The sequence below is a fragment of the Parathielavia appendiculata genome, assembly GCF_033297405.1.
Source record: "Parathielavia appendiculata strain CBS 731.68 unplaced genomic scaffold N657scaffold_3, whole genome shotgun sequence".
NCBI lineage: Eukaryota > Fungi > Ascomycota > Sordariomycetes > Sordariales > Chaetomiaceae > Parathielavia > Parathielavia appendiculata.
This window is the reverse complement of record NW_026944222.1, coordinates 867758-890372: the sequence shown is the minus strand read 5'-3', so window position 1 is coordinate 890372 and position 22615 is coordinate 867758. Positions and strand designations below refer to the sequence as shown.

Sequence of the window (22615 nt, the reverse complement as noted above, 5' to 3'; positions counted from 1 at the left end):
CAGCAGCCTCGAAAGCTTGTTGGAGGCTGGAGCTCAACAAGCTGGTCAGACATTCCAACCAGCAGCCAAAAATCACACCGAGACACCAAATTCACGAGGACTTGGGAAACGTCTGTCCCCCGAACCCCGCTACGCCAGCGCATTCTGTAATCGCTATCTTCTAGGGGCATACCGATGCGGTCCCTCAAATTCCTGTCCTCCTGATTGATCAATTCGTCCCAAGTTCGCCGAGCTTTCTTGCCAACACATCTCTGTGTAACATTCGCCCGGCGCCGGTGTCTGGTCAGTCGCCATGGTTGCGCCAGCTGTGCCCGAGTCTGTGCCCTCGTCAATACCTTCTGGAAGTGCGTCTAACCGACTCGGTTCCTACAGGCTGACGGAAGAGGTGCTGCATGAGGCAATCGACGCGCGTACCGATGCCCTGGTCTCCCTGCGCGAGCTTGGTCCGCCGGATCTCGTGCACTTGGTCAAGCAGCCCCTGAGGAGCGGTGGAAAGCCGGTTAGTGGGAATTCCCTACATACTGCGGTGGAAGCATACTGATCCAGAAGTCCTAGACCGGTGTCTATCATCATGTCACGGGTGTGGATGCCTCGTCGTCTGCAAGCCTTGCGGCCTACATCAACACTTTAGCGTACAAAGAATTCGGTCCATCTGCTACGTCAAAGACCCTCGAGGGAACATATTGGTATGGATAACCATACTCTCTCGCGTTCACGCCGGCTCGGCCGTTGACCTGTCTCCAGCTGTTACAATGCCTTCTCTCGGGTGGACATGCGCGTGCATGCCCCCTTCCCCGGCTCGGTAGAGAGCTACTGCATCGACGAGCGAGGCGAGAAGCGCAAGGCCACTGACGAGCTCTGGCTTGAAACGTACCTCTGCAGCGTGTTGCGCGCCTACTCCTACGCCGACGACGGGACAGGCGACACCATCAGGAAAATTATCGGCGTCAGGCGATTCAACCCCGTGACCAGCACCGAGACCGAGCATCGCTTCCTCGGGGCGGCCGAACAGCTGTTCTTCAGGGGTAAGACCACGAGGGAGGGGACACAGCTGGCTGGGCGGAATGGCTAACTGGGCGCAGGTTGGCAACTGGGTTCTGACTCGGTGGTTCAGGTACCCAACGTCGTCTCTAACCATCTTACAGCTGGCCTGCTGAAATACTTCCATACTACTGGTCGCTACGCGTCCGGCATCAACCTCTTCGAGAAGCTGCGAGCCCAGAATGTCGAGGTTGCATCATTGCTTGCAAAGGTTCTGTTCATGGGCAACGAGGAGGTGCAAGGGATACGCATCCTCCACGAGGCAATCAAGCAAGCCCCAATGGACTACGTCATGCTCGACACACAAGCCGAGTTCTTGCTCAAGAAGGCTCGAACCGCGGCAACCCCCGAGGAGAAAGGCGCAAGGTTACGCATGGCTCTAGGGTGCGCAGACCGGAGCACCATTGCCGCTCCTAGCGAGTTCGGCACATGGGCCAGGCTAGCCGAGGTATACGTGGCCATGGAGGACTGGGAAAACGCCCTCACCACGCTCAACTCATGTCCCATGTTTACCTACCAGGACAAGGATGCACCCATCATGCCGGAGCCGAGAGATATCAGTCTGCCGACTCTGCCAGAAACCAGGCTCGACGAAATCGACAGCGAGCCCGAGTCGCGGTATTCGGAGCAGGTGGACCCGAGCCTGCTGAACCTGCGGGCCGCTGCGTATCGGGGGACGTTCAAGCACGCGTACGGCATCTTGACGGAAATGACGGCCAAGATTGGGTGGGACCAGCTGCTGAAGATCCGGAGCAACGTTTTTGTTATGGAGGACGAGTACCGCGAGAAGCAGGAGTCGACCAGTTACCCCAAGAACCGTAACGCTAGCACGGATGCGCTTCGCGGGACGCCGGATCCCACCACGAATGGTGACCCCGTCGAGGCCGGGAACAAGGAGGAGAAAGGCGGAAATGATGAGAGGGAGCAGGAGGAGGAGGCGGACCTCGAAGGTGACGAGATTGAGAAAGAGGTTGAAAGCGAATCCGTTGCGCAAACACTCGTTCCCAACGGCGGAGAGGACATTGAGCGACCGTCCAGCGCCGTGGACCCAGAACTGGTCAAGAAGGGCGAGGACAGCGTGAGCTCATTCCACTTTTTCTTCCTCACAAGCCTACCAAACTAATCAACTTTCATAGGGCTCCAAAGACGACCACTTCTCGCGCCTTAACAACAAGCGCCTCTGCGAGCGCTGGCTCGACAGCCTCTTCATGGTGCTCTACGAGGACCTGCGCGTCTACACCATCTGGCGCACGCAGATGGCGCAGTACCGGGCGCAGAGCATGCAGTACAAGAAGTCGGCCGAGGAGTGGGAGATCCTGGGCTCGCTCGCCGAGCGGCTGCAGCACACTGACGAGGCGGTCGAGGCGTACCGCGCCTGCCTGGCGCAGCGTTTCAGCCCCAAAGCGCTGGCGGGCATCCTCAAGGTGTTTGAAAAAAACAAGGGCAGCACGCGCGACACGGTCGCCGCCACCATACGCCTCGTCACGTGGCAGTACCGCTGGTACAGCGAGTTCTCGCCCGAGCTGCTGCACACGGTGCGCATGCTCATCGAGGACGAGGGCGCCGTCAAGATCAGGAGCATCATCCAGGCCACGAACCTGCCGCAGAACGTGCTCGACCTGACGCATCATTACGCTGCGCTGTGCGCGACGTTCCGGAGCAGTGGGACGGATGGCTGACTGCCGTGGTAGGGGAGGATGGGATGGAGAGGGGAAGGGCGAAGTTTGTGTTGTCTGGGGGAGCAAGCTGAGCAGGCCGAGTCTCTGTGTAGTTGTTAGTCAGGAGCCTTGCTGTAACGTTAATCGATACCGGTTTGGTGGAAGTTTTATGTCAAGCTCGGCCGGCAGTTTCGAATCTCGACTAGCCCGCATTTACTGCGGTAGACAACAGTTGACGCTGAGGTCGTATAATGTGTAACCCGACTGCGGCTCAGGGGTGATTGTTTACGATTCGAGCGGGTAGCTTTTGTTTTCAGGGGCGGAGCCACACAAGACTGGCATCTCCGCATCGGCACTCATTGACCCACATTGGCGGATTCCGAACCTTCCAAGCGCCCCAACCACGGCCCGTGTTGCCGTATCTTCGGGTCCATGTCCAAGGGCTGAATGGAGAACTTGACAGCAAAGCCGCACCCCGCTTGACTCCCCAGCCCAAGTGGACTGGCTTACCGTGAGACTCGTGAGGCATGGTGGGGGGCGGTGGGCATGATAACGTCATAAGTTTCTGTTTTGTAGAAGTTGTTCGAAGTCGGACGTAGTGTTTCCCCACGTTTGGCTGAGACGAGTGCTTTGAATAAAGGTGCTCCTCCAGCCCCTGTGTCTGAACTTCAGGAGTCCATCCCAACACCATACAGACCAGACATAAACCATGGTAGAAGTTAAGAACACCGCGTAAGTGGTCCTATTCCACAACACAGGCCCTTCCGGAATACCCTGGCTCACAATCCCCTCAGAAAGACCTTCAAGCTCAACACGGGGTACTCGATCCCCGCCATCGGCTTGGGAACATGGCAGTCCAAGCCCGGCGAGGTCGAGAAGGCCGTCGAGGCTGCCCTGCGCGCCGGCTACCGGCACATTGACACGGCGTTTGCCTACGGCAACGAGAAGGAGGTCGGCCAGGGCATCCGGGCGTCGGGCGTGCCGCGGGAGGAGATCTTCCTCACCACCAAGCTGGACAACCCGTGGCACAAGCGCGCCCCGGAGGCGCTCCAGAGGTCGCTGGCTAACTTGGGGGTGGACTATCTCGATCTGTACCTGATGCACTGGCCGTCCAGCACCGACCCGGAGGACCTAAGCAAGCACTACCCCGACTGGGACTTTGTGGATACGTGGCGCGAGATGCAGAAATTGATGGACACGGGCAAGATTCGGAGTATCGGAGTCAGCAACTTCGCGATCAAAAATCTTGAGCGGTTGTTGAATGACCCGAGCTGCAAGGTATGTGGACGCCAGGCCGGCGTTGGGTGTTCCGTCCTGGTCGCTGACCACGAGTGCGAACAGATCGTGCCTGCTGTCAACCAGATCGAGCTTCACCCAGGTAACCCGTCGCCCAAACTCGTCACCTACTGCGCGTCCAAGGGCATTCACTGCTCCGGGTACTCGCCCCTGGGCAGCGCCGACTCGCCGCTGTACAAGAACGAGACGATCAAGTCGATTGCGCAGGCCAAGAACCGCAGCGCTCAGCAAGTTCTTCTCATGTGGGGTCTCCAAAAGGGGTGGAGCGTGCTGCCCAAGACGGTCAACCCTGACCGGGTTAAGGCCAACTTTGACCTGGACGGCTGGAGTTTGACGGACGAGGAGGTGGCTAAGATCGACGCGATCCCGGATCGTTTCAAGGTCTGCGGCGACGCGTGGCTGCCGGTCAAGGTGTTCTTTGGAGATGACGAGTGATAGGACTTGAAATTCTGTAGACGTCAGATAGCCCCAAACACGAACATCACCAGTCCAAACAAACTTACAGCGTCCTTTTGTGGTTGCCGTCCCAAAGCCGAATCACGTTGCTCTTGCCAAAGTGTCACAGAGGCGTTACCCGGGATGCTTCTCCTTCTCGACCATCCCACACGTACAAGCGCCGCCTACAACTTCCAACCACCCTCCTCATCCGCCCTCAACACCTCCGCCACAGCCCTCCTCACCCTTTCCGCCAACCCCTCCGCTTCACCTTCATCCAACTCATCCCGCTGGCCCCTCCCAAACATGGTCGCAGTAAACCGCTCACTCCGCTGATCCCTCAGCTCCGGGCGCGGAATCACATGGAAGTGCATGTGGGGCACGACCTGCGCGGCGGCCGCACCATTGTTCTGCACAACGTTCCAGTCGCCCACGCCCGTCGCCTTGACGACCGCCGCGGACAGCACGCGCAGGTACCGCCCCAGCTCGGCCGACTCGGCGGGCGTGACGTCTGTCAGCTTAGGCCGGTGCGGGCGCGGACAGAGCAGGATGTGTCCCAGCGAGAGAGGCATAATGTCGAGGAAGGCGACGAGGTGCGGTGTCGAGAGGACGAGGAAGGTGGATGGTTGCGGGGCGGTGAGGGCTGGGTTGAGGAGCGGGGAGGTTGAGGGCGGTGGGCTCGCCGGGTTGTATGGCGGAAAGACGGAGGAAATGTGGCAGAAGGGACAGTCAGGGTCGGAGGTTTGGGAGGTGGAAGGGGGGTGGGCGCGAGGAAGGCCTGGGTCGAAGTCGGTTGAGGGGAGTGGAGGAAGGGAGGAGTCGTAGGTTCTGGTTGCCATGCTGTGCTATTGTCGTGGTCGGAGATGGACGATGAAGGTGAGCGGAACATACAAAGTAAAAAAGGTACCTAGTGAGAGCCCAGACCCGAAGGCCTTGTTGATGCGTTCAACATTTCAGGCAAGCACTGAGACTGCAGCTGTCAACTGGTGCCCTCCCCCGGATAAATCGCTTGCCTGCCGGAATACTACCGCGGTTTCAAACTTTTTAAAAGGATCGTTTGTTGCAACCCACGTGACGCCATTCTGCCGCTCTTTGCCGCCAAATTCTGCCGCCTCATTCTGCCCCTCGGTAGACATGCAAGCCAGTCCGCATTTATCAGCGGTCCTCGTCTTCGAGTTGAACCAAAGTCGCTCTCCCCAATCACACTCTCGCCAGCATCTATATACCAACACACTCAACTCAACGGCGCTGACACAGACATTTGCAAAACCCGCATCCCAGGAGCCAAACCCCACAAAACGAACCTATTACAATGTCGCGCGAGCAGTACCAGATCCCCACCGGCTCGCCAACCATCGGTGCAGGCTCCGGCACCACCGGCGCAGGCTCCTTCAACGCGTCCGTGGCGCGCGACTACGAGAGCGGCGGCACCATGCACTACCTGTGCGGCGACTGCGCGGTGCGGGTGCCGCTGGAAAAGGGCGCACCGATCCGCTGCCAAAAGTGCGGTGCCCGCGTGCTGTACAAGGAGAGGACGAAGAGGTAGGACTGGGCTGGGGTCCCTTCATAATTTAGGAGGGGTGCTGACTTTTAATTTGCAGGATGGTCCAGTTCGAGGCGCGGTAGTAACACTTGGAGCTGGGTACTGGCGGATTGTTTGGGAATGGGGGCGAGCGATAGAGGCCGTATCTATACTTGCGGCCGCGAATCGGAGAGACCATCAACGGCAAACAGGAACAGGCTATCGCATTTGGTAATGGCGTTTGGGCGGTTTATATGTCAGGGGAAGTGTGTTCCGCAGGGACTGAAGCTAATGCAATGATTTTTGCCTTCTGCTAGTCTACCTAAACGTGGTATCATCCAAACGCCGATAATGCTGATGTCGCTACGGTCTCATGTCTCTGGGACCAAGGCCCAATTTCCGCCCGACTCCTATCCGCGCTGCGAGTGCAGATACTTTACAAAACTCGCATCCTCGGTGGTCGACTCGTCCTGGTGCAACATTGCAGCTTCATACCTCGCCTGGAGTCCCTCCTTGTCCTGCTCGTCGTCTAACTCGTCCTCACTCTCTTCATCCGTGCTGAGAACCTCCATGTCTTCATCCTCTGGTTTGATGTTCCCAACCGCGCTCGTCGAGGCCGTGGTATCCATCGACATACCCTTCATCATCTTCTCCAGTTCCTTTTCCCTCTGTTTCTTCTTGTTCTCTTCCCGCTCAGCGCGGCGCCGGTCCAGTTCCGGTTGGTAATCCCGCTTGAACTCCTCCGCCTTCTCCTTAACTGCCTCAAAGAAGTCGTCGATCCCCGTGCCGTGAAGCGAGCTTACGCTGACGACGCTGAGATGGTTGTAGAACTCTTCCAACATGAGGCTCATGCTGTTGAGTAAGCTGCCCATGTACCCGCTGCCAGACCCCTCGCCTTCCTGGCCGCCAAAAGAATTGTTATTCTCGTCATTGTTCAAGGCCGCCTGGAACGCCTCCCAGTCGGTCATCCACTCCTTGGCGAACGATGCGTCCTTGGCGTCTGTCTTGTTGAACACCACAATCATCGGTAGCCTCGTCTTATAGAGGATGCTGCAGGCGTAAAGCATGTTGCTCATGAAGGTCGATGTGGAGCTGGTGCGCGGCGTGTCGACAACATAGGCGATTATCGTGGGGAACGACGAGGCGAGCGAATCGAGCAAAATGCTTCCGGATGCAGACCATACGAAGACCTCTATCTGTCCGGGGGTGTCGACGAGGATGTGCTTGACCGGCTTGCGTGTCGGGTGCTCCGGGTCTGGTGCTGCGCGCTTTTCGAGAAGGCCAAGGACTTGATCTACCTTTGTGGTGAAGAGGTTGAGCGATGTCATGATGGCGCCGTTGGGTCCGAGGTTGTACTCCTCCATCACCTTCTTGTAGTTGACCGAATCGCGAATGTCGATGTTGCTCGCAAATGGCGAGTGGGTGACAGCTGGATCGAGGTTGATGACATAGGGAGGCTCTTTCTTCCCGTGCAGATGGGCGTTTATTCGCTGCATGAAGGTCGTTTTGCCGGAGCCTGCACATGTCAGCAGCGCCAGACAGTGGACGCGGAAGGTGGTGCGAACCAGCCATGCCGACGCAGACGACGACAACGGGCTTCTCTGTTTGCCCTTCCGGGCTCGTAGCTGCCGCCAAAACCGAGTCCATTATGATTGTCTAGACTTCACGATGACTAGCTTGAACTTGGTCGCGTTGAAATGGGATGGAGCTTCTGGCGGTTGGATGGGGCGCATCCAGAATCGAGATCGAACTTCGATGATGATGGCGGGACCTGGTGGGGCAATTCGTCGAGAATTCCGTCTGGATTCGGCTGTGTCTTGGCTAGTTCCCCACCTTTAAGGCTACACCTTTTCTTCCAATCTCGATGCTACAGTACTTGTCACATTCATCACTCTGGCTGTCGACGAGCCAGTGTATCAAGGACACGGCGGATTAAGAGTCCCAGAATACGACGTCGAGCTGCAGACACCCATATCACAGTGGACAAATGGTCGATTTCTGATTGCTCGCGGGTAGCTACAAAAAAAATTGGCCCACGATCGGTCTCACGTCATCTTCTCGGGTACACAAAGTGGAATGGCTATGGTCCTTGTCCAACTTCGCCTTGGCGACCATAGCGCCGACGTGGTTGGCGTTGGTTCCGAGGAGCAACCAACCTAAGCAAACGCCGAAGCCCTCTCCCGATTTAGCCCTCCAAATCTCGCCCCCGATAAAAGACCTCTGGCTTCCCCAGTCCCTTTGACCCATTTATTTCCGATCCATTGTCAGTTCACTCTCTCGACGTAACAGCCAACAAATCGCAATTCAACGAACCTACTCAACTTTGTCAATTCCCCGCCTGTGCTGATTCAGCCGCGACATCATCTCACCGAAACGCTGGGCGCCGGTCTTCCAGCGCCAGCGACCCGCCATGTTGCGGAAGAGGGACGTCTTCACTGTGATCAACCCCATCCCGGGGTTTATCCCTCGCCAGTTAGCGATCGACATTCTACACTCACATTCCGAGGTCATCACCCTGAACCCGCTCGTCCTCTCACACAAGCCCATCCCGGCTCCGCAAAATGCCGAGACGGACGAGTACTACTCCACCTGGTATGAGATCACGGAGCGCATCCAGTTCGTCCCCGGCATAGGGAAGATGGGCGCTTCGGTCATCAAGTTCAACGGATGTTTCCATGACATGCCGTGGGGCTTGCAGACTCACATCTACGCGCCCATGAACGTTGATCTACGACACAAGTACCGCATTGCCGGCAACCAGCCCGGCGTTGAGCCCCCCGAGGTCCCGGAGATTGGTTTGGCCTCGCTTGGCGTGCCAGCTGATGGGCTTTACCTAAGACAGGATATTGAGATCAAGTGCAACATTACTGTGCTCAGTTTTGTCAAGTCGCAGATGAAGAAGGCTGGTGGTGAGATGGTCAAGAGGATGATCAAGAAGGCGGAGCTCCTTGACGCCGGAATCCTTCAGGCAATGATTGAGGACGGAAAGCTCAAGACCATCAACCCAGCCGACCGAAGCCTTCCGTATAGATCACCATTGCCGTCTCCCACGAGCCTCCGTTACTCTCCATCGGTCAGCGGTTCCCCTCCAGTGGGTTCACCACCTACACCGTATCAGGTCCCGCGGGTGGAGTCGACGTATGCGGGATACCAATACAAACGACCTAGCACGTCTGGATCCTACGGTAGTGTCCGTCATCAGGCCCAACCCGGCGCATATGGTCTTGGGGTACACGATATCCCCCAGGAACTTCCAACCGAGGTGTCAAGTCCGCCAGCCCAAGCACCCGTGGAGATGCCAGGCGACTTCGTCCATGCTTCTCCCAACCTGCAGCCAGAGAGGCAGTCACCTCAGCAAGCACCGCCGGGCTCACCGCGCCAGATCCATCGGGAATCACTCATCGACCGGGGACAACGCGTCAGCGTCAGCCCAAACCTGTCAGCCGGCGGATAGTGGGCGAACACAGGGCTTGCGTCCTGTCTCCATGAACCCCAGCCTGGGATCGCTGGTTCTGCAGGCGGATGGTAAAGGTTCTGCCGCACCGCTGGCACCGCTGGCACACATCAACAGACGAGGGAAGATTACCAGGCGGAGGCGCAGGTGCAGCGGCACGCACATCCGCCTCAATTCGCCCCCTACAACCCGGCCGACTATGCTAAGCCGCAGCCCGGTCAAACCCCAGTATGGTCATGGACAGTCAGGGCAACAGTATAATTACTCGCGTTGAGGAACTTGGAGGATTTCCGCACAGATTGTCGAACACTGCGCGATGGCTTATACCCAGGGGTTATGGATTTAGCAGATTGTTGGGCGTTGGGTGTTTGAAAACGTCAGCCTGAGGGCAACTTAATGCATCTAGCATCAGCAATGCAATGCTTCCACCTATTTTCGCAAGTGCCTGAGCACTAGCATTCTCAACAGCGACAATCAAAGGGGAAGTCCGCGGGGGAGATCTGATGACTTGTAGGCAGCCATTCCTCCTTGATGGAACCTGTCTCTGATCTAAGCCTAAGGAGACACGATCCCAGGCGCAGTGCCTCAACTTATCATCCATCGTTCCGGCAGTTGTCCACCCGGGATTATGGGCCGGGTTGCACGACCATGTAACCCAACAGTTGTGGCCGTGGCAGCGGCGGCGGAAACAGCACGCATGTAAGCAGGTAGCGATACAAGGAGAATACTGAGCTTTACACGCAGAGTTGACCATTGGCCTGGAACTGCAACAACAACTGAGACTCATGCTGCCCCTTTGAGTCAAAACGTGCTTTGTTTCTCGACAAAGGCTCTTTGACAACGACCGTCTACGTGCCGGAATTGGTCCTTTGACGAGAAACCGGCGAGGAGTCAAGCTCGGAACCCAGCTCGCACCATCTGGGCATCTTACTTGGGGACAGAAACGCAACCCAAAGGGCCGTATTCTTGGTCCCTCAAAATACCTAAACAAGGCTCCTTAGGTGACCTGAGTTTTCGGGCAACGTGACAGGCTAATTGATGCATAGAAGCATTGAAAACTTATCCCATTTCAGAAACTCGAGCATTCCCGAATTCACCTTCATCAGCTCGTAAGACATGACGGAAGGGTGAATTACCGTCGTGCTCAGCCACATCTCTTGAATCTGATGCTCCGAGCGCTCCCCATCATCGCCTTCCGCAATGAACACTCGTTTATTGCGGAGTGGTAAACCAGGGCGAGTGATGTAGACATTCCGTATTCTGTGGGCATGTGCTCCACTAGTCGGCATTTGTTTGATGGTGCATCACGGGGCGCCTGCAAGAGTTGACAGTCGGTGGGGAAGAAGGGCGTCAACCGATCTTCAGGCGGCTAGCCGACGGACTTGAGGTCGGAGATGGTAAGACCATGGTATTTTCTGAGGGAGTTCTCTTGAGAGGGTGCAAAGGAGCATTTCACCCGCCAAGGAGCTCTGTTGAAGAGCGAGCCGATCTCAGCGTGAGGGTCAAGGTTCCAGGTTATCAGTGGGGGAGGCCGGGGGGAGTGGCGCGCAACATGCGCTGCGGGGACCAGACCCAGTTCTTTTTCAACAAAACTTCAGCATCATGATGTAGATTTCTGTACTCAGCAAATCGCGGTCCGGTCTTGACAGGCTTACATTCCCAGCTTGGAAGAACATGAAGAGTCGATGGTTGTCCTCCCTGTACTCCATGTCGAGTAACCGAAGCCTGGCACTGACGTCAGCGATAGACGCCCTTCTGAGCACACTGGCAGCAAGATGAGGCTTTCTAATCCGCGCCCTATTGCCAAGTCAATTCGTCTGTATTATCGCTCTCCCAAGTTGGAGGGTTGGGGGCTGCATCTTTGAGCATATAAGAACATCTTGCGGCGAGTCTATCATGCTGTTAGTTGAAAGTTGCATCTAACACTCCACTAAGGTAGGTAGTCAAGCCCAACGGAACAGGAAATTTTAGTGATTTCTGTCAAGATATGGCCAATATCCAACCTTTCAAGATCGAAATCCCAGACACGGCCCTGGAGAAGCTGAGGACCAAGCTATCTCTTACCGACTTCCCTGACGAGGTCTCGTTCAGCGACGACCGGAAGTACGGCGCACCGTTGAGGGACATCAAGCGGCTCCTAGCATACTGGAAAGACGGGTACGACTGGCGAAAGCATGAAGCGAAACTGAACGAGCTCCCGCACTTCACCACTACGGTGGAAGTGGATGGCTTTGGACAGCTCGGCATCCACTTCCTCCATCAGAAGAGCAGCCGGTCTGATGCCATTCCGATGCTTTTCTGCCATGGCTGTTAGCTGTCCTCCCACTATGCGGATAGTCCTATACTGACCCCTGAACTTGGAACCAGGGCCGGGCGGCTTCTGGGAGGCCATCAAGATGCTCCCTATGCTCGCTGAACCAACGGACGCATCACAGCCGGCGTTCCACGTTGTCGTTCCCTCTTTGCCCAACTTCGGCTTCTCAGAGGGCGTTACGAAGCCCGACTTTGGCCTCCAGCAGTACGCTGAGACAGTCCATAAGCTGATGTTGCAGCTCGACTACCGCAAATATGGTATGTGCGCGTAACTCGCTCCTTGACAGGCTCTCACCTGCTCACCAAAACCCCTTATTTCCCCCCCACAGTATCCCAAGGCGGCGACTGGGGACTGGCAATCACGCGCCTCCTGGCCCTCTACTACCCGCAACGCCTCCTAGCCAGCCACATCAACTTTGTCCGCGCGCACCCACCCACCCTGACCCGACACCCTTCCCTCTACCTGCAGTCCCTCCTTCGCCCCGCGTACACGGCAGCCGAGCGCGCCGGCTTCGCCCGCTCGCGCTGGTTCTGGCAGGAAGGCGGCGGGTACAACGTGCTACAGGGCACGCGGCCGCATACGGTGAGCTTCGCGCTCGCCGACTCGCCCGCAGGCCTGCTGGCGTGGATCTACGAGAAGCTGCGCGAGTGGACCGACGAGTATCCCTGGACCGACGATGAGGTGCTGACGTGGGTGAGCCTGTACGCCTTCTCACGTGCCGGGCCAGCGGCCAGCGCGCGCATCTATTACGAGGCGTATCATGGCAGTAAGGCGGCACAGGAGAGGACGAGAAGGTGGATTGGCGGGGTCAAGTTGGGGTTTAGCATCTTCCCGAGGGATATTGAGGTGCCGCCGGCGTTGTGGGGGAGGACGCTGGGGCCGGTGGTGTTTGAGAGGGTGCATGAAGACGGGGGGCATTTTGCGGCGTGGGAGAAACCTGAGGCGTTGGTGGGGGATTTGAGGGAGATGTTTGGCAAGGACGGAAAGGCGAAGGGTGTGTTGGAGGAGCTGAGACGAATGAAGGAAACTATGGGGAGGAGTTGATGGGAGGATGGAGATGCACAAGGTGCTGAGCCTCCCGTTCGATTTCCTGCAGGTGTCTAGATTTCTCGTCACCTGCCAGAGTCGAGGATCAAACAATGCATCACCTCTTTCTTTTCTTATATTTTTTCTTAGAAAGAAAGCCAAAGAAAACGAACGCAAGAAAGTCTCTTAGAGAGCTTATCAAAAAAAGAAAAATCCAAAAGCTCCCCGAGCTGCGGTCTCTCCCCAGTCGTCAGCAGGAAGGGAGGTTGTCGGCTACGAAAACCCCCGGGGCGCCCCCGAGTGGTTTTACTCCGGTTCGGGCATCGCCCTCCCTAAAGGTCAGGCACTGCCCTGCAGCCCCCAACCATTGAACCAGTGGCTCTTGAGAGGGCTTTGAAAGTTATGATGTGAAAGATTGTTTATAAACCGGTGCTGCAGGTTTGTGCTGGAAGTAATCTGTATACGTTCAGATGAAAGTGTTTGTGCACTGGCTTGAGATTCTTGCATCTGCAGTTCGACGTTAATCAGCGGGGGGCATAGGTGGGGATTCCAGGCCCACATAACGTTAGCCCCTGGAAGCCTTTGTGGGGCCGGCTATTTTAGCGGCTCGCGAACGTTTCAACGGCGACACGTCAGGTACGTCACTGGCAAGCGCTCCATTTCAACTGATTCGAGCTCTTCACCAGATCGCCGGGATGGACAGCCTCGACGATTTTGAGAGAGCGTTGGCTGCTGCAAGGGCTGAGCGCCAACAAACTGCACAGGAGAAGGAGGAGCGTCGCGAACGAAAACATCGACACCATCGACATCATCGTGAACGGTCTTCGGATCGCGACAGGACCGGCGACAAGCACAGACACCGGGATCGAGACCGAGAGACGGATGAGCAAAGGGACCGCAATGGCGAAAGGGACCAGCATAGCCATAGTCGATTTCGAGACAATGACTCGGACGAGAACAGGCACCGCCACAAGCGCTCGCGCCATTCGCGAGACGAAGGAGACGAGGAGTCCAGGGATCGGCACAGGCATCGACGCAGGTCGAGGGAACGCTCAAAGGACCGTGAAAACGACAGGCGCTATAGGCGCCCGAGAAAGGATACCAAAGATCTGAAGCTGTCGGATCCGAAACAGGATCTCCCGCTTCCCGACGAAGAGAAAACGCCTGACAACGCCACACCTCTTGTCCGAGACTCGTGGATGACTGCGCCCTCGGCTCTAGATGTCGACTACATTCACAGAGATGTTAAGAGGAAGAGGCCGTCGCCGGTCCGACAAGAACCGCAAAAGGTGATGCACAAACGAGAGCTTAACACGAGACTTGGCGAGGTGCAGGATCCCGACGAGGTCAAAGAGCCGGCTGCAATAGGTGTGAATTACAAATTCGGCGACGAGGGCTCCCAGTGGAGGATGACGAAGCTCAAGGCGGTCTACACCATTGCAGAACAGACGGGCAGTTCCATTGATGACGTCGCCCAAGAGCGCTTCGGCAGCCTGCGGGAGTTTGATGATGCCAGAGAGGAGAGGATGGAGATGGACAGGCTTGCCGTGTACGGCGAAGGATACATCGGCAAAGAGAAGCCTACTGGGGAGCTGTACGCCGAACGGATGTCCAGGACCCGGCCGGAACCAGCGCGCTCACCGTCTCCCCAGCTCAAGCAGGGTCTAGTAATCGAAGACATGATTCAGCCCGCTCCTCCAATGGACCAATCCACCCTCAACCGCATGCGCGCCCAGCTCATGAAGGCGAAGCTCCGCAACGCCCCCGACGCCGCGAAGCTAGAAGCCGAATACAATGCCGCCATGGCGGCCTTCAGCACCGGCGCAGCATCCTCCAACGCCGTGGTTCTTGACGCCTCGCACAACCGCATGCTCGCCGGCTCCCGCGGCGAAGTCAAAGCCGTCACCACCAAGCGCGGTGTCGAGCGTGGTCAAGTCGAAGCCAACGAAGACATGACCGTTGAGGACATGATCCGCGAAGAACGTCGGACGCGCGGCCAACCAGGCGGCGAAGGTCTCCGCCTCGCCGAGCGCATCGCCAAAGACGCCCGCTTCGACGACGACCTCGAGTACCTCGACGAGAACGCAGCCAAGCTAGCCACGCGCGTCCACAAGACCGACACGGCCCTCAAAAACATCGCCGTGACCGAGTACAAGAAACTCAACCGCATCCTCGACACCTGCCCGCTCTGCTACCACGAAGACCGCGCCCCGCCGCAAAACCTCCCCATCGCCCCCGTCCTCGCCCTCGCAACACGCACCTACCTCACCCTGCCCCCGGCCCCAGAACTAACCGGTGCCGAAGGCGGCGCCGTCATCGTGCCCCTGTCGCACCGCACCAACCTCCTCGAATGCGATGACGACGAGTGGGAAGAAATCCGCAACTTCATGAAGAGCCTGACACGGCTCTACCACGACCAGGGGCGCGAGGTCCTCTTCTACGAGAACGCGGCGAGCCCGCACCGGCGGCTGCACGCCGCCATGGTGGCGGTGCCGATCCCCTACGACCTGGGCGATACCGCGCCGGCCTTCTTCCGCGAGGCCATGGTCTCGGCCGACGAGGAGTGGGCGCAGCATCGCAAGGTGATTGACACGAGCAAGAAGGCGAGGGAGGGACTGGGCAAGCTGGCGTTTCGTCGGACCCTGGCCAAGGAGATGCCGTATTTTCATGTGTGGTTTGATCTGGATGGCGGGCTGGGGCATGTCGTGGAGGATGCGGATCGGTGGCCTAAGGGGGATTTGTTCGCCAGGGAGATTGTTGGGGGGATGCTTGATACCGAGCCGGATGTGATTAAGCGGCAGGGGAGGTGGACGCGGAATGATGAGCGGGTCGAGGGGTTCAAAAAGAGGTGGCGCAAGTTTGACTGGACGAGGGTATTGACCGAAGGCGGATAGTCTTGTTATGGTGAAGGTGAGGATTCATCAAGGCTATCAGATAGCCCTTCAATGCACATCAACATGTATAATTTTGGCATAAATGCACCCATACACTTCGGAACGTCCATCAAACGTGACAAGAAGCCTAGAGACGCCCCCACACATCCTAACTCCTTGAGCCATACTCCAATATGCACTTTTCAAGTCATCTTCTCAGTTGCCGCAAGCCATTTGTTGTTTAGCCCTCCTCAGCGTCCATGTTATCCCGGGTCGACCCAGGCATCCCCCTCTTCCGCCCCTTGCCGCCTTTCAGCACCGACCCCTTCTTGCCGCGGTCGTCCAGTAGCTGCTTCATCTCGTTCTTGGCGTGCCGTTGCGCCTCCTCAACGCGTGGCTTGAACACCATGACCTCGTCCTTCTCCAGCGCATATTCCTTAAGCTTCGTGCCCAGCGCTGCTTCGATACGCAACCAAATCTCAAGATCGCTTACAGGGAGTCAGCACACGCAGCCAACCCAACTAAAAGTGGTGGGAAACCTACTACTGCGTCACGATACTGATCGCATGACCCGACTTGCCGGCACGGGCGGTGCGGCCGACACGGTGCACGTACGTCTTGGAGTCCTGGGGCAGGTCGAAGTTGAGGACGCAGTCGACGTTGGGGATATCGAGACCACGGGCGGCGACGTCGGTAGCCACCAGGATGTTACGGGAACCGGCGCGGAACTTGTTCAGTGCGCCTAGACGGGCAGACTGGGACAGACCGCCGTGCAGCGGGATGGCGCCCATGCCGAGGGTGCGGAGTAGGATGGCGATCCGCTGGGTCTCGAGGACCGTACGCGTGAAAATGATGATTGTCTGGCCCGCGAATTCGTTGCATAGGTAGATCAGGTAGGTGTCCTTGTGCATGTGCGGAATGAAGATGTAATTCTGAACCAGTGTCGAGACGGTCTGATACTTGCTTGACGAGATGCTGACCTTCAGCGGGTCGCGCAGACTGGCGCGCTGCAAGCTCTCGACTTTGTTGGACATGGTGGCTGAGAAGAGGAAGGTTCGCCGTTCTCTGGGAAGGAACTTGAGGATTTTCTCGAGGATGGGGCCAAAATCCATGTCAAGGAGGCTAAAGGACTGTTAGCGGCAGCATTAGGGGGTGTCTGGATAACTTACCGATCCGCCTCGTCCATGACAAGATACCGTAGATTGCGCCTAGACATCGGTGGTCAGTATCTCGTCATGAGCTCTGTCAAACTTTATCCTTATTAACGAAGGCTTACAAGCTAAAACCTTTGGTCTTTTCCAAGTGGTCCAACAGACGACCTGGCGTCGCAACCACCACGTGAGGTTTCTTGCCGAGGGCAATAGCCTGCTGTACCATATCCAAGCCGCCAAGAATCAGAGCACACCTGAGAGAAATTAGGGAGCCGAGCGCCTCAAAGGCCTGCGCGATCTGCGCTGCAAGTTCTCTGGTCGGCGCCAGCACCAGGGCGAACAGTGGCTGGGGCTTGTCGAGAAGGGCCTGAAGGATTGGTAGGGCAAAGGAGGCAGTTTTACCGCTACCCGTCTCCGCGATACCGATAATATCGCGGTCCTGCAAGGCAAGGGGAATTGCTTGCTCTTGAATAGGAGTTGGCCTCTTGTATCCTAGCCGGTCACAGGCGTCGCAAAGGGGGTCGACGATTCCCTGGCAAGTTGTTAGCTACAGCGTCCAAGTATCACATGAGAGCCTCATACCAAGTCTCTGAATGACTTTGGGGCCGAATCTCCGTTTCCTTGGGCCGGGCCATTGTCGATAGTGACAGACTCGTCCTCGGAGGTAGTGGCTGTTGACGGTTCGCTTGGTTTTGATGTGGAGTGGCTTTTGGTTTTGGCCTTGGGGATCTCTACTGAAGACCCTTTTGCTGTCCCAGATCCGTGGGAGATCTTTCTTCGTTTGCTCAACATGATGGGTACTCCTATGCCTCGATATGACCGCGTGTTCAACCTTTCGCACTTTTCGCAGTTTCCAACTTTGAGACCTCAATCACGGTGCCGGTGCTGAATCTCGATGTCTTCCCCAAAATTCCAGGCTTATCGCGGTGGGGCATGCACGATAGCAAGGCTCCACCGAAATTTTTGCCGGGCGCCATTGTCCCGTGGACGTCAATTGGCTTCGGAGCTTCATCCAGAGCAACCGAAACACCATCAGCTCTTCACTTCGACAGACAACACCATGGCCAAAAGACGCTCAAAAAAGCGAACCCACGTGGGTGCGAATAACCCTGTTACTCCGGCAGCGGTCAATGGCCACGCCAACTCAAAAGACCCGAAGAGCATGGTGATCCGGATCGGCGCTGGCGAAGTTGGAGCCAGTGTCAGTCAGTTGGCCACCGATGTTCGACGTGTCATGGAACCCGGGACAGCCTCGCGCCTCAAGGAACGGAAAGCGAACAGGCTACGAGATTACGTTACCATGTGCGGCCCCCTGGGAGTTACCCATCTTCTCCTCTTCTCGAGATCTGAGTCCGGAAACGTCAATTTGCGCCTGGCCATTGCACCGCGGGGTCCTACGTTCCACTTCCGGGTTGAAAAGTACTCCCTGACCAAAGACGTAAAGAGGGCGCAGAGGCATCCTAAAGGTGGCGGTAAGGAGTACATCACGCCTCCATTGGTAGGACTCTAGCCCAGGTCTGCCTGAATGTTCTGCTGACAACCCCCACAGCTCGTCATGAACAACTTCAGTAGTCCCTCGGCCGACGCTAACTCCAAGGTGCCCAAACACCTCGAGTCCCTCACCACAACCGCGTTCCAGTCCCTCTTTCCCCCAATCAACCCCCAAACGACACCACTGAAATCGATCAGGAGGGTCTTGCTCCTAAACCGCGAACAGTCGGACGACGGTACGTTTATCATCAACTTTCGCCACTATGCCATCACGACGAAGGCAGTCGGGCTTTCGAAGCCATTAAGAAGGCTTAACGCCGCCGAGAAGATGCTCAAGTCCAAGAAGGGCAAGAAGGGAGGGCTCCCCAACCTCGGCAAACTCAAGGATATATCGGAGTTCATGATCGGTGGCGAAGATGGCGAGGGCTACATGACGGACGGAACGAGCGGCAGCGAACCGGATACCGATGCCGAGGTCGAAGTCCTCGAGACTGCCACGAAGAAAGTCCACAGCGGCAAGTCCCGGGCAGCGGAACACGACAGCGACGAGGAGGAGGCGGGCGCCCACGACAACGTGGAGCGGCGCGCTGTGAAGCTGGTCGAGCTGGGCCCGCGAATGCGGCTGCGCATGACCAAGGTTGAGGAGGGCATCTGCGCGGGCAAGGTTCTGTGGCACGAGTATGTTCAGAAGACCAAGGAGGAGATTCGGGAGCTGGAGAAGAGGTGGGAGCAGCGCAAAAAGGAAAAGGAAGCGCGCAAGAAGCAGCAGAAAGAGAATGTCGAGAAGAAGCGCAAGGCAAAGGCGAGCAACAAGAAGGCTGGCGAGGACATGGAGGATAAGAACGATGACGAGATGGACGTCGACGAATATGACAGCGATCTGTACGAGGATGAAGGGTTCGACAGTGAGGGATTGGAGGGCGATGCGGAAGAGCAGGTCAATGCCCGGATGGAGGAGGGCGGCGAGTGGGAGGATGAGGAGGAAGAGATTGCCGAGGGCAGGAGTTCTAAAAAGAAATCTCTGAGGAGGTAGTCCATAATAGCCTGCTTTCTGCTCGGCGGGTCTATCCACTACATACACTTGGACAGCCAATATGTTCCAGTCAGCTTCTCAAGACTCAGGCGACTTGGCTCATTCAGGACACAAACAAGGAAAAGAGTTTGGGCAGCAAAGCTCACCTCACCGGCTAAGCCTCTCCGCCGGTCGAAGAGAGGTAGCCCGTTACGAAACCCTCGGGAGGGTTTCCAGATTGCTTCGTGGGAGCCGCATGGGCGGCGGGGGTTTGCGCTCATTTTTGCCCCGGGGCAGCAGGGACTCGAACTGGTAACCTCTCATGCAGAGCACTGATAGTTCACTAGGAGCTGCAGGCCCGGGCGACCGCCTCGGTTGACTGTTAGGCCATTGGGGGCGGTCGTTGCATTGCAGCAAACCAGACCTTCTATATCAACGCTCGGCCGGCATACCGTCACCTCCTGAGAACTGACGGCACACAAGACTGCGAACTCGGACCATACCTGCAAACCGCCAATACATACCACGCTGCTCATCAACGGCATCATTGTTTGAACACAAAACAGAAACAGCCAGCTTGCCACACAAGGCAGCCAAAGTGGACTGAGCCGAGATGACGAGATCCACCTCCAGAGTCCACAGTCACATGCAAATGACCCCCATTCCTGACCATGCCAATCCGTCAAAAGCGACGGAAAAAGTCCACCAATGCCGTCCCGACGCCGAATCCAAGAATCTCCAGAACGCCAGGATATCATCAATCAGAAAACCCGCGCCAAACACACCCCAAGCTGCCGTACCAAACTCCCCAGTCCCATCACATACTGTGGTATTCACCCCTTCCTCTGTGCCTCATAAGCAGCAACCGCCCTCTCCAGCTCCTCCAGGCTGCCCCGGTCGCCATACGCATCCGCCATGAGTGCCTCGCGCCGCCGCCTCTCGGTGTCGGTGTCGGCTTGCTGCTGAGCGGCTAGCTCGTGGGCCTCACGGTAGGAGGAGGCGGCGTAGCATGCTGTGACGACCACGGCGAGGGGTGGGATCCTTTTTTACAGCTCGCCGTATTAGTATCGGCTGGCCCGTGAGATGGGCGGAGGGAGCGGAGGGTAATACAAGGCGTACCATTTCAGGCCCTTGCCTTTACTGCGTGACGCATTGTGTAGGTAGGGGAGGAATGGCGGGTGGACGCGGGCTGAGGTCGTCAGGGGGCGGGTGCTGGGTTGACGGTTCTTCATTCTTGGTGATTGGTGGTGGGGTGGTGGTCTGAGGGGGCTTTCGAAGGAGATTGTACGATTGTGGTTCCCCAGCTTGTAGGGAAGCCGCGGGATCAAAATACCAATTCGAAGACGGCGGCGGGGAGAACCGAACTCGCCCTGGTTTTGATGCGATACAGTAACCGGTATGAACGAGAGGTTGCTTTAAGGAAAGTGTCCCCCAGAGAAAGTGGTCCTGGATGGGAAGTCGTGGGTGTCTGAGACAAGAAACTGCAGCTGACTCCGCGGGTCAGCCCAAGATGGGTTGCTCGATTGTTTAAAGCATGCAGCACAGGCCGATGGTTCGGCAAGTGGTGTGACAAACGGCCCACCATGATCCGTTTGAGCGACTCGAGCCATTGAGACATGGATGATTTAACCGAGGAAGGAAAGTGTGGGGTAGCGGTGGGCCATCTTTTCCCCGGACAGTTCCCCGGATTTGAATGGCTCCCTGTTCGAAATATTGCAACATGTGAAGTTGTCACCCAAGTATGTCGCTTGGTTGGTGATGGGCGCTACAGCCTTCGACAACTAGCGGCTTATGGAGATAGGTAGTTTCAGAGGGATAGATATAGAGAAACTCTGTCTGCTGACGTTTTTTTCAGTTATGTTCTCCAATTCGCGGTCGCCCAAATCCAGTTTAGGTGTGCAGTCTCGGATCGGGCATATCGGATCGGATCTCGGACATCTCGGCGCAAACCACGCAGCATCGCCGCTGTTGGGCGCCGCTCCGAGTCCATTAGGAAAGGTCGGGTTGCACGATTTTAGAGCATATTGCAGTCCCCCGTGAGGTGTCTCAGACCACGAAGCGACGGTTCGGCAAATGCGAGCTTGAGCATTGTGATCCAGGTTGTCAATAAAGCAGATTTGTGCAACGCGGTGGAGAATCTAGCCATCAGTGGAAAACGAGTCCGATCCTCAAGACTCAAAGTACCTTGTCAATCTCGTGGCCCGTTGGAATCATGGATCCCAGCGACGACTCAAACGGAAGGGGACCTCGCCGAGCGACTTGAGAGGCTTGAGCGTGCAAAGAACAGACAGCATCGGGCATGGCAACTGAGAGCAGCATCTCGCTGATGCTGAGCTGAAGCGTCATGAACAACAACTGGTTTGGTTGGGTACATTAGATGCTCACTTTCCGAGGTGTTCACCGGGAGATGCAGGATTCACGGACGCAATATTTCGATAAGCACGGCATCTTTGGCGCGAAGGTGTACTAACCATCTGAACTGGAACACTCAGTGAGAGCCAGATATCCTCTCCTTCCCTTGTCATTTTCCAAACAAAGCTTACGACATACAGAAACGAGCCGTGACACAGAGACTCAAACACTTTCCAAAGAGCAGAATCAGCCTGAGCACGAGGAAAGAACGACAGTACGAAGCGAAGTATGCGACGACCAAAGCGACAGTTCAAAGAAGACCGAAACCGCATGCTCCCTCAAGAAGTAAAACGACCAGTTCCACAGTCCCGAACTTTTTACTCGGCATTAGTGGGACGCGGGACGCGAGTGAAGGTTGGAGTCGTGCGCCCGCTCGGCCCGCCGGTAGGCCTGGGAGGGCGGGAGATAGCGGTGCCAGTTGGTCGGGGAGGAGCCGAGCCGCTGGGCCTCGGGGGAGGAGACTGAGCCGGGCCGCTGGGGGTGGGGCGAGCGGAGCGGGTAGGGCGGACCGGGCGGCCGGTGCCGGTGGGACGCGGAAATGCCACGTCGGCCTGTCCCTCATCCTGGCGCTTGTCATTCGCCGGCGGGCCCCCGGTGGGTCTGGGAGGGAAGCCCGGGGCGGAGCCCGAGGGCCGACCCGTGGGGAAGCCTCCGGTGGGGAAGCTTCCGGTAGGAACGGGTGGAAAGCCTCCAGTCGGGAAACCCCCAGTTGGGACCGGCGGGAAGCCCCCGGTAGGGAAGCCTCCAGTCGGGAAGCCTCCGGTAGGGACGGGTGGGAAGCCTCCGGTTGGGACGGGTGGGAAGCCTCCGGTTGGGAAGCCTCCAGTGGGGACTGGCGGGAAGCCCCCGGTAGGTAAGCCTCCAGTCGGGAAGCCTCCAGTCGGGAAGCCTCCAGTCGGGAAGCCTCCAGTCGGGAAGCCTCCAGTCGGG

The 22615-nt window shown here is 57.2% G+C and overlaps 13 protein-coding genes across 13 annotated transcripts in view; 7 read left to right on the top strand and 6 right to left on the bottom strand.

Annotated features, from left to right (window-relative positions):
• The first annotated feature begins 6 nt into the window (after positions 1-6).
• Positions 7-2972, top strand: N657DRAFT_662184 (chaps-domain-containing protein). The gene is made up of 6 exons (XM_062795126.1): positions 7-315; positions 373-499; positions 556-686; positions 745-1025; positions 1083-2119; positions 2178-2972. The coding sequence occupies exons 1-6, from the start codon at positions 293-295 to the stop codon at positions 2718-2720; spliced, it is 2142 nt and encodes a 713-aa protein (XP_062649520.1). The 5' UTR covers positions 7-292; the 3' UTR covers positions 2721-2972.
• Positions 2973-3299: 327 nt separating this feature from the next.
• N657DRAFT_642495 (Aldo/keto reductase-like protein) lies at positions 3300-4585 on the top strand. Its single transcript, XM_062792355.1, has 3 exons — positions 3300-3431; positions 3494-4446; positions 4501-4585. The coding sequence occupies exons 1-2, from the start codon at positions 3409-3411 to the stop codon at positions 4428-4430; spliced, it is 960 nt and encodes a 319-aa protein (XP_062649519.1). The 5' UTR covers positions 3300-3408; the 3' UTR covers positions 4431-4446; positions 4501-4585.
• A 30-nt stretch (positions 4586-4615) lies between these two features.
• On the bottom strand, positions 4616-5269 carry N657DRAFT_567628 (HIT-like protein; the record flags this gene model as incomplete). The annotated part of the gene is made up of 1 exon (XM_062788532.1): positions 4616-5269. The coding sequence occupies one exon, from the start codon at positions 5267-5269 to the stop codon at positions 4616-4618; it is 654 nt and encodes a 217-aa protein (XP_062649518.1).
• A 473-nt stretch (positions 5270-5742) lies between these two features.
• Positions 5743-6056, top strand: N657DRAFT_678800 (uncharacterized protein; the record flags this gene model as incomplete). The annotated part of the gene is made up of 2 exons (XM_062796112.1): positions 5743-5972; positions 6032-6056. 2 exons carry the CDS (start codon positions 5743-5745, stop codon positions 6054-6056), a joined length of 255 nt encoding a protein of 84 aa, XP_062649517.1.
• A 178-nt stretch (positions 6057-6234) lies between these two features.
• Positions 6235-7843, bottom strand: N657DRAFT_662180 (uncharacterized protein). Its single transcript, XM_062795125.1, has 2 exons — positions 7518-7843; positions 6235-7468 (listed from the first exon to the last, which is right to left on the bottom strand). Exons 1-2 carry the CDS (start codon positions 7597-7599, stop codon positions 6363-6365), a joined length of 1188 nt encoding a protein of 395 aa, XP_062649516.1. The 5' UTR covers positions 7600-7843; the 3' UTR covers positions 6235-6362.
• A 519-nt stretch (positions 7844-8362) lies between these two features.
• Positions 8363-9680, top strand: N657DRAFT_654298 (uncharacterized protein; the record flags this gene model as incomplete). The annotated part of the gene is made up of 4 exons (XM_062794493.1): positions 8363-9370; positions 9407-9477; positions 9529-9623; positions 9655-9680. The coding sequence occupies 4 exons, from the start codon at positions 8363-8365 to the stop codon at positions 9678-9680; spliced, it is 1200 nt and encodes a 399-aa protein (XP_062649515.1).
• A 738-nt stretch (positions 9681-10418) lies between these two features.
• N657DRAFT_642489 (uncharacterized protein) lies at positions 10419-11023 on the bottom strand. Its single transcript, XM_062792354.1, has one exon. The coding sequence runs from the start codon at positions 10693-10695 to the stop codon at positions 10438-10440; it is 258 nt and encodes an 85-aa protein (XP_062649514.1). The 5' UTR covers positions 10696-11023; the 3' UTR covers positions 10419-10437.
• Positions 11024-11248: 225 nt separating this feature from the next.
• N657DRAFT_669956 (alpha/beta-hydrolase) lies at positions 11249-12946 on the top strand. The gene is made up of 3 exons (XM_062795514.1): positions 11249-11715; positions 11774-11977; positions 12049-12946. The coding sequence occupies exons 1-3, from the start codon at positions 11394-11396 to the stop codon at positions 12762-12764; spliced, it is 1242 nt and encodes a 413-aa protein (XP_062649513.1). The 5' UTR covers positions 11249-11393; the 3' UTR covers positions 12765-12946.
• Positions 12947-13380: 434 nt separating this feature from the next.
• N657DRAFT_642487 (uncharacterized protein) lies at positions 13381-15730 on the top strand. The gene has a single exon (XM_062792353.1). It carries the CDS (start codon positions 13442-13444, stop codon positions 15638-15640), a length of 2199 nt encoding a protein of 732 aa, XP_062649512.1. The 5' UTR covers positions 13381-13441; the 3' UTR covers positions 15641-15730.
• Positions 15691-17666, bottom strand: N657DRAFT_642486 (DEAD-domain-containing protein). The gene is made up of 5 exons (XM_062792352.1): positions 17353-17666; positions 16896-17302; positions 16789-16827; positions 16163-16741; positions 15691-16107 (listed from the first exon to the last, which is right to left on the bottom strand). The coding sequence occupies exons 1-5, from the start codon at positions 17560-17562 to the stop codon at positions 15861-15863; spliced, it is 1482 nt and encodes a 493-aa protein (XP_062649511.1). The 5' UTR covers positions 17563-17666; the 3' UTR covers positions 15691-15860.
• Positions 17667-17830: 164 nt separating this feature from the next.
• N657DRAFT_568100 (Brix-domain-containing protein) lies at positions 17831-19294 on the top strand (the record flags this gene model as incomplete). Its single annotated transcript, XM_062788564.1, has 2 exons — positions 17831-18268; positions 18320-19294. The coding sequence occupies 2 exons, from the start codon at positions 17831-17833 to the stop codon at positions 19292-19294; spliced, it is 1413 nt and encodes a 470-aa protein (XP_062649510.1).
• Positions 19295-20106: 812 nt separating this feature from the next.
• N657DRAFT_678794 (uncharacterized protein) lies at positions 20107-20505 on the bottom strand (the record flags this gene model as incomplete). The annotated part of the gene is made up of 2 exons (XM_062796111.1): positions 20107-20314; positions 20393-20505. 2 exons carry the CDS (start codon positions 20503-20505, stop codon positions 20107-20109), a joined length of 321 nt encoding a protein of 106 aa, XP_062649509.1.
• Positions 20506-21718: 1213 nt separating this feature from the next.
• N657DRAFT_688425 (uncharacterized protein) overlaps positions 21719-22615 on the bottom strand; it is a 1580-nt gene continuing 683 nt past the window's right edge. The window contains exon 2 of the mRNA XM_062796938.1: positions 21719-22517. Within this exon, the coding sequence (XP_062649508.1) occupies positions 22003-22517 (515 nt within the window). The 3' untranslated portion in view covers positions 21719-22002. The remainder of the gene's footprint in view (positions 22518-22615) is intronic.